This window comes from Egretta garzetta, unplaced genomic scaffold, assembly GCF_000687185.1.
Source record: "Egretta garzetta isolate BGI_Z169 unplaced genomic scaffold, ASM68718v1 scaffold434, whole genome shotgun sequence".
Classification (NCBI taxonomy): Eukaryota; Metazoa; Chordata; class Aves; order Pelecaniformes; family Ardeidae; genus Egretta; species Egretta garzetta.
Genome location: NW_009259584.1, coordinates 1,431,960 through 1,441,019, shown reverse-complemented (window position 1 = coordinate 1,441,019; position 9,060 = coordinate 1,431,960). Strand labels below are relative to the sequence as shown.

General features: G+C 38.9%; 1 protein-coding gene across 1 annotated transcript in view; it reads left to right on the top strand.

Moving 5' to 3' along the window:
- The window catches only part of PLXDC2 (plexin domain containing 2), a 259,125-nt gene that overhangs the window by 129,762 nt on the left and 120,303 nt on the right, over positions 1-9,060 (top strand). Inside the window, exon 4 of the mRNA XM_035893266.1 lies at positions 1,757-1,826. Coding sequence (XP_035749159.1) covers positions 1,757-1,826 — 70 coding nt within the window. The remainder of the gene's footprint in view (positions 1-1,756; positions 1,827-9,060) is intronic.

Genomic DNA, 9,060 nt, shown 5'->3' with positions numbered 1-9,060 from the left:
AAAGAGTGAAGGTTTGGCCAGAAAATTGATGTTTTTAACAGTGTTTGGTAGAGCAAAGACAATTTAAATGGAGTGTGTACATAAGCATAGCATACACTTCAGCAGTGAAAACTTCAGAACATGGAAAAAAAAATTTGAGTTAATTCATGAGCTGTCTTTTGCATATGCCATTTTGATTAGAAATGTTCAGTTGTGTATCCATATTTATGTATATACAGAAAAGGTCATTAGAACCTCCTCAGTCCAATTAACACAATACAAACTGATTTTGCATTCTAATTAAAAACAAACAAAAAAAGTGCTAATAAATCCTGTCACAATTCTGTCTTCCACTTAAGTGGAAAGAAAATCTAATTTAAAGTTACTGTAGATTTTCAGCTGTTAATTTCATGCTAAATAATTCTTTAAGCATTTCTGGTGGATGTATATAATTCTTCCTGAGAGAAGAAATACTCAGATATAATCTGAACATAATAAACCCATGATAGAAATAATAGTAGAGAAAATAAAGAAAAAATGCTTCCCCACCCCCCTTTTTCTTCCTTTTTTTAAATGTATGGACTGTTGCCCTTTCTTAAGTAGAGACATCAAAGGTTAGGGTTGTGGGACACTCGCCAACAACCCATCTTTACACCAATTTCTACCATAGTAACTCCTAAATAGCAAATAATAATGGGCTGCATACCCAGTTCCTATTTGGACTTTGGGCCATTGTGGAAGTTATGTGGGTTTTATGGGATATTACATTTAAACAGTGAAAAGACCTTACTGGGATTTCAGCACTCTTTGTGTCATGACTGCCAATTTGTTTAGAGTTTAACCAGGCAGTACACTAGGGGATGATTATGGGTGGGCCACAATATTCATGACTGCCAATTTGTTTAGAGTTTAACCAGGGGATGATTATGGGTGGGCCACAATAATCGGTGACCTTTGGGAAAGGAGTGGAATAGATGGGAAAGGAGAGCGCCATAGGCAGAGAGGGAAAATGAGTTTGGATTTGAATGGTGCTTTATGGAGAGCTTAGATGAGGAGTCTCTTCTCCAAATTACAGTTCTCTCCTGCGAATTCAGCTGATAGGGGATAGTTACTTGTAGGCTGACGGGGAAAAAAAAAAGATTTTTCTTCCTTTTTTGTTTTGTAGTAAGTACCTTAAGAGGTTTTTTTTAATACTTCTATTGAATATTTCTTTATAAATCATTTCTGCTCTTAGTTAACAGTAATAGAGAGGTTTGGGAACTGGTGTCACACAGGTTTGATGGAGGATTTGCCTTCCAGTCACCAGCCTTCATCAGATAAGCTCCCAGGTAGCAGTAGAATGTCAGGGAGAACACTTGAATCTGAAGGAGCATTTGGCAGAGGAGCAAACCACCTGCAGCCAAGGGAGTGGGCATCATGTGAAACTTAGGTATTGCTAAAGCCTTAAATGTTGATGGTTCCTCTTAAGAAAGAGGCTAAAGCAACATTTTTTCAGGAAAACCTCTACAAATCTTTATTAATTTCATTCTTATGAGAAAGTTATAATGTTTGTGGATATATTTTCTAAAGTCTTCAGCTATGAGATCCACTGCTCTCAGGTGTTTAAGTGCTACAAAGAATTGTTTCCAGTTAGCTATTGGCAATTCCGAATTAAGAATAGCAAGGCTCCGGTGAAAAATGCAATGAAACAGATGTTTGAAGTGGACGACTGTTCATTTTGTTTTTTCTTACCTTTCTGCACAATATCGATTTTATTTTCTGGTGTTGTTCCTTTCAGAGAGTGAATCTGTCCTTCGATTTTCCATTTTATGGCCATTTTCTACGTGAAATTACTGTGGCAACTGGGGGTAAGTGGCTTTCTAACCATTTACTTTGAGTAATATGAGAAGAGTTTCTTGCAGCTATTTAAAATACCTTTTTCCTCCGTTTATGTCAAGAGATAAACTGCAGCATTTATTTAGGCAATTTTGCTTTTCACAAAAAGAAAATTACAAAATATCAATATGATGAAAAACCTCCAGCTGCTCAAGTTGAACTGTTATAAAACCTTCTCAGTGTAAGACTTTATAACATTAATAATTTTCTATTTAGGTATTTCTCTCAGAAATCTTTTGTGTGTGTGTGTGTGTCTAGAGCAGTTGCACTGGCGGACCTAGTGCTGGAGTCAAAACAAGGAGGGAAACAGGTTTTGCCTGGGTGAGGGCAGAGGATTGACTATCAAAAGATAAAAAGTGCTGCTAGAAGTACGTAACTTGTCACTGGTAAGGCAAACCCGTTGTAGTGTCTTGCCTCGGTGTGGTACAGTGTCTGCAACAGTACCGTGGTGTGGGGTAAGGTGGCGCAGATTGAGCTCCTGGTTTTGTAGCTCTGGACACCACTGATGTCTTGTGGTTGGGGCTTTCTCTCCCACCACGGCTGGCTGCTGCTTGCACCAATCTCCTACACTAGGAACAGCCATCGACCCCTTCTGCTCCCCTCGCATTCCACCTCCTTGAAAGACAGAGGAAAACGAAATGATGAGGATAACAACAAATCAGAAAAAGGAGGAGGAGGAATGGTCAAAAAATGAAAACAGGGAGTCAGAGGGCAGCATTACAGAGAGGACACCCACAGCATTCTCTGGTCCTTGAACACGTCCAGCAAGTTCATGGACTCTGGCTGGTGGTGCTTTGCCTAGTGGTGTGACAGGACAAGCCAACAGAAATAGGGGTCACCATCACCAGGACCAATCCTGTCCTGCCCCTGGTCAAGGTTTCTCCTTCTTGTGCTATGGGTGGCCAGCTGGCCAGGATCAGGGGATGCCCATGTCCCACTGGAGCCCTGAATGTGGAGGGTATGACTAAAAGGGAAGAATTGCGGCCAGCATCTCAACAAGAATAGGAACTGGAACAGAGGTTTCTGTCATGCTCTGTGTCAGGATCTCCATTTTGCTACCAAAGCAGAAGAATACAAGAGGTAGACAGAGGTGAACAAAGGCTGATATATTAAATGGTTGATTTGCAGTAAGAATGAAAAAAAAGGATGCAGAATTATGGAGTGACTTTAGTACCAGGGTTTTCTCTTCTTGATCAGCAATGACATTTTGATGCTGATTTGGATCAGATGAGCCATGATCTACTGATTGGGATTTTGAGACTTGTCTGATTTCCATTCTGCTTTGCTTTTAGTTTCATTTTGGTGCTTGATCGTCAATGCCTGTTCTGTATTCTCTTATTAGAGGAGCTGCATTTGATGGGATGCCAAAAGCAAGTGCGTGATCTCTGTAGCATGAAAGAATGGGGTGGGAGGGATTCTGCACAGCTAAAACAGCAGTAGTGGGGACAGAGTTCGTTCTGTAAATGCCCCCTTATTCTTGCTGCTGAACTCGGTTCCTTAAAACTTAACAAAGTTCACTCTTTCTCCAAGTAATTCTTCTTGTGTGATCATTCTCCTGGGCCTTCATTTTTTAATGGAAGCTTTGACTTTTTTACCACTGCTGTCACTAATATGCGGCTGGCATCAGTCTCCCCCATCTGCCCCCAAAGACTTGGGAGTAAAGTTAAGCTCCCAAGGAGAGCTATGTAGTAGTAATTTGTGAGGGAAATGTTTTGGTGCAGAGCATTTTGGGAATTGGATTGTTCTGGGTTTTAAGTTTGTTGGTGTGGGGTTTTTTTGGGTTTGTTTTTTGTTTTTGTTTTTTTTTTTTAAAAGCATGTAAGCATAGAAGCATATAAGAATTGCTGCAGCTCTGCAGCACAATCTTCTTTTCCTATTACTGGAACACTGAATCATAATTTTGCTTTTCTTTTTGCTCCGCTTCTGATAAATAAAATAATATTGCTGTGAATAGATCTATGGATTATTGTCAAGCTAAATAGACTTTAACATCAGTCCTTTTACTAAAGGCCACTGACATTTAGCACAGGGATATTTCTGTCTTTCATGTGACACTTCCATGATTTTTAACCTCGAAATTAAGCATGAAAAAATAAGATCTAGTCAATAATCACTTTAAAAATATTATTGTGATAAAGCCCAATAACTGTAAGCCATCCTGTCAGTCCAGGACAGGATGCAAACTTTTCTACAACTTTAAGACTCCTAAACCCATTTGGCAGGAAAAGAAACATCCATTTCTGTCCTAACTCTCTGATAAATGTTTTGCTTTGGCTATATTTGCAAACTTTGTTCCCATAAGTCATTGGTTGTACAGAGTAGCTTATAGGCTAGAAACAAAGGATAAAGGCAGGTTCCAAGTCCTTTTTATACTGTATGGTCTACTACTTCTTAGTAACCAAGATTTTACAATGGTGTTACTATTATTAGAGACCTGGAACACCTCCAGAGGTTATTCTAAGATCAAAAGAATGATGGAGTTAATGTGTACAGGAGTCCCACATGACAGATATCCACTTCCTGGAGAGCACGATATGATTAATTATGCTAATGACAACAGTACAAACTGGTTTTACCTCCAAATCATAAATTAAATAACCTTGTTAAGAGGAAAGTCGAGGACAATGGCACATTAAATCCCTGTCACAATAGAAATGTCTACCCAAATGGTTTCTGCCATTCTTCATGGAGGTTGTGTTGTGGCATAGTAGGGTTTCCAAGTTATTTAAGATGATTTTGAAATTGCTGAGGTGTAAAACTCGACTTTTTCTTAGGTTTAACTAATATTTATTTTCCTCTTCTGAGTGGTTTTGCAGAGCTGATTGTGTTTGACTAAGGAAAGGAAGAACCAGGAGTGAAAATAACTAGTTTGAGGGCTTTATTCACTGTTGTCCTTAGCTTGGATTTGATAAGGCTGTTTAATTTATAAATAGGAGGTAACACAGCTTATAGTATCATTAACATAATTAGCAATTTGTGGGGTTTGGGGATATAGGCATCTCTATCCCCACATTCCTTTAGAGAGCAATTTTAAAGTAACCTCTGGAGAGCTCTCAAAGCTTTATTAATAGTAGATAACACAAGAAGCAGCTGAATTTTGGTTTTTGTGAAGCTTTCTAAAGTTTGTGTTCTAGAGGCCACAAGTGCAGTTATTTCTGTAATAAACCACTCATGAGTCAGTGAGTCATGTAGCGAATGTCGGGGGGGCTAAGCTCATGAAGTCTGTTTTGTTGGCTGTCACTGATATCCCTAAAAGAGCTCGGTGGCTCTGGCAGAGGTGGGAAAACCCTCTCTGTGCCACAGCGCTCCAGGCAGTAACACAGCTCTTCTCGCAGGACTCCTCGAAGCTCTGTGGCCTCACATCCTATTCAATATGCAGCAACGCTTCATGCTCGGTTGTATTAATTTTCCATGCTCATGGTTGTAACTCCCTCTTGTTTATTCTCTGTGGCTTTTTTTTTTTGTTTGCTTTATCAGTCTATGTTTTCTAGTGCAGCCTTGTATCAGATACTGTAAATTATTTAGGATTTTTTTTGCTTGTATGGTATCTCTCATTGACACTACTTTTCTCTATGGTATCGCTATGCCTGTAGCAGCATCGCAGAGGAGGGTGGTAGCTAACCCAGATTATTAAGAATTTTCATTAAACCTTATATTTGTTGCCCAGGATCAATAAAGGTTTTCATTTTCTCTTTTGGAATTTCTCCTGATGGTTTGAATGACCAGAGGTCATGAGGGGTCTTAAGTAGTTTAAGTCTCTGTTCTTTCCATGGAATAACTGAATATTATTGTATATAACCTGTAAATCAAGAATGTGTAATAGAACCAAACTGCTTAGCAACATAAAACATATCTGATTTTCACATTTAACTATAGATATTTGGAAGCAGTAAGGCAAACAACAAATAAAAAAACAGTTCTGTATTATCATGTACTGGGAAAACAGTATTTTGGTCATGGAACTTTTCTTTAGAATTATGCTATCAAGTAAGTAGTTAAGCAGTAGTTTATAAAAGAATATCTTGGGTCTCTCAGATTTTATTGGACAGTACAAAAAAACTTGGCATGGGTACGCTTCTGGTATTTTATTAAGGTATCCTTCAAGGTATCTTCAAGTGTCTGTCTCTCTCTCTCTTGTTTGAAGACTTTCTGATGGTAACTTTTTTCTCTATTTCAATAGCAATCATATTTTATGGGTAGTGTAATATGTAAATATTGTGACATGAATTCAGAGGCAGATCTTGAACTGTCATAAGTTTATACTATTTTGATGTAGTTGGTTTTGCTGTTGCCTTTTGAACTAGGATGAGTTCAGGAACATTCTTGCTGGACATCTTTGACTATAATTTTATTATCATCACAATAATTTTAATGAGCCTATGCAGTCTTCCTGAATTTACCCCTTGGCAATCAAGATTGAGGTAATTTTTTTTTAATCTAGAGTTGATCGAAAAATAATTTATTTTATCAATCATATATGTTAAACACTTGCAATTTCAGTTATTACTATCCATATTGAAGTTATCTTTCCCATATTATGTGCTTGTAATGACAGCCGCTGTAGTTAGCGTTGAGTACACTGGTAGAGTTTTCAGAGATAACAGTGCCATCTAAATGTAGCTAAGAGCTTCTCTTGTAGATAAATCTGGTTATCAGGTTACTGTATGGGGCTGAGCAACAGAAAATGTTGAGGATTTGTGCAAAACGTGGCTCCACAAGGCATCCTAGGTGAACAGGATTAAAGTCAGGAGCTGCAGACTTCTTGCTCGACCCATGGTGGACTCACACCCAGACTGTAGGCTGGTGGAAATCTATGAGTCAGGTTTTTAGAGATTATTGCCATCCTGGATCTTACTCCAGCTCATCTTGAGGACACGGTGGTGACAACCAAATGAGAAACTTCATTCGTGGAAGCACTGGTAACTTATGGTGGGATGGAGGCCTGGAAAGATTTCAACAGTCTTTGTGCGGGAAACTGCAGTAGGAAACTGCCTTGTGGAAACCAGTAGTGTATCATGCTAGCATGAGCTCCAATAAGAGGAACGAACCAGAGACGAGCCCTTTATCTTCTTAGCCACTATCGCTTTGTTTGCTGCAGCACCAGTCTGTCTGAGCCCATTCAAGTCATGAACTCCCCAAGAGTCAAGCTGAATATCTGTTCATTTGAGCTAAGATGAGATTTTTTTTCTATCCTCTGTCCTCATGTTTGTTTTTTTTTCTGTAGCAGGAAGCATGCAATAGTGGAAATTGCAGCAAATACATGGAAAAGGTGTTTAGAATATAACCAAAGTATTTGTACAGATGAAAATAAAGCAAAAGTCTTCCTCAAATGCACATGTAAAACTTGGGGTTAATTTGGGGCTAATTCCTACTAGAGGCACCTGTAAGTATATGGTGGCAATAACTTTCCACTATTTGACAGTTTATTTACTTACCCTTAGCCCTTTTTTCTGGCAGAGCAGCATCTGGAAGCTCCAAAACGTATTAGATGATCCTGCCAGGGAATATAACCTTTAATTTATCCAGTCTTTCAGGAATTGTCATTATAAAGAAAACCACATGTGCAGCACCAAAAAATGTTAGTTTTCTGATAAGTACCTATCAGCTCAGCTTCTATTGCAGTTTTTGTTAAGGCTTTCAAAGCCTGTTTCCGTTAAATTTTCTCTACCTCTAGTGAACGTTTAGATTGATCCAGAAAATTCTGTCATGACTAGAATTTTCTGATATTGAGGCTGTTTGCTTTGAACCATCCATCATGTTTTATTCCCAAAGCCAGTGACTGCTTTGCAAAACAGGAGTCAATCCAAGCATTAACATGCTGATTACGGCTGTACACTTGAATGTTTCACTAGCAAATTCATTTCAGTTAATTATGATATCATTACTGAAATGAAATTTTCAGAATTGAAAGAAACTGTTACTACTTGAACATCAGTCCCCAAAATGTAGGAGTAATTACTTTCAGCAAACTAAAAATGCAAATTAGCTCTCTGCACTAAATCCTGAAGTCTCTGGTTAATTTTTCAGTCAGTCTTAACTCAGCCAAGTAACTACAGATTTCCAAGTTTGAAGGGAGAAAATAAGGTATGAATCTAGGACAGAAAGAGACAAAAGGTGGTAGAAGGTTGAAGCTTAGTTTGCTCTGGGGCATGAACATGTAAACCCCAACTAGATGGATGGTACCAGGACAAGAGGATGCTGACGATGAGGGGACAGGATGAATGAGAGGAAGGGTTTCCCTGTTGGAGTTGCAGTGGTGTATTAAGGAGCCAGGAGCCCTGTGAGGTAAATGAGCTGAAAAAAGTTTATACATTGAAAAGGTGGAGTATAGCTGGATGTTGTTTCAGTTGACAGGGAGCACTGGATTGTAGCAAGGAGATGGTATTAACTCAGAAAAGCTAGAGGGGGGAAAAAAAACTGCAGGAGAAATGGATGGAGGGAGAAATCAAGCTGGAGGTCACTGCTATTGGGATAAGTAATAGCCATTTAATAGATCAGCAATTTCAGTAGTAGCTTCCAATGGGGAAGCTGTTGTACTGGTGTTGAGGAGCACAGATGAGCGGCACAAGAGAGAAAAACAAGTGTGAATGAAAAGATGAAACTTCAATATTACACCTCTTTGGTACTCTCCATATTCTATCATGCAGGTTATTAGGTTGGAAATGAGTGCATTTCTGCAGGAATGTGAAATTGAAAACAAGAATACAGTAGAAATGATAGAAGAATACAAAACAAATAATTGTGGCAGGCTTCCTTATGGAAGAATATTAAAATCAGCATGCTTACTAGTAGGCAAGTTACACTAGGAAAACCACAGAATTGTGGGGGGATAGATTATAAATTGAACAAGGTAAGAGCAACCACCCGGTGACCTCTACTAGGCAAAGATCACTATCTACTCCAGCAACCTCTGAGCATGTCAGTAACTGACTGGATATACTTTGGAAAATTCATTTAGAAAGATGCATCTTTATAAGCACAACTTATAAAATGTATGCTATCAAGAAGTAACAGAAAAACAAGAGACTGGTCTTTGGTGAAGGAAAGCAAATGGGGACTGAGTGACATGGTTATTGCTTTGTGAAACCTTAGCTAATTCACAGTGGGTTGATCGCTGGTGGTGCTGGAAGGGACACTGTGCAATGAAAGTGCAGAGTCTGAAATAACTCTGCTATGAGCTACAGGCATGGGTATAGCCCGCAGGCA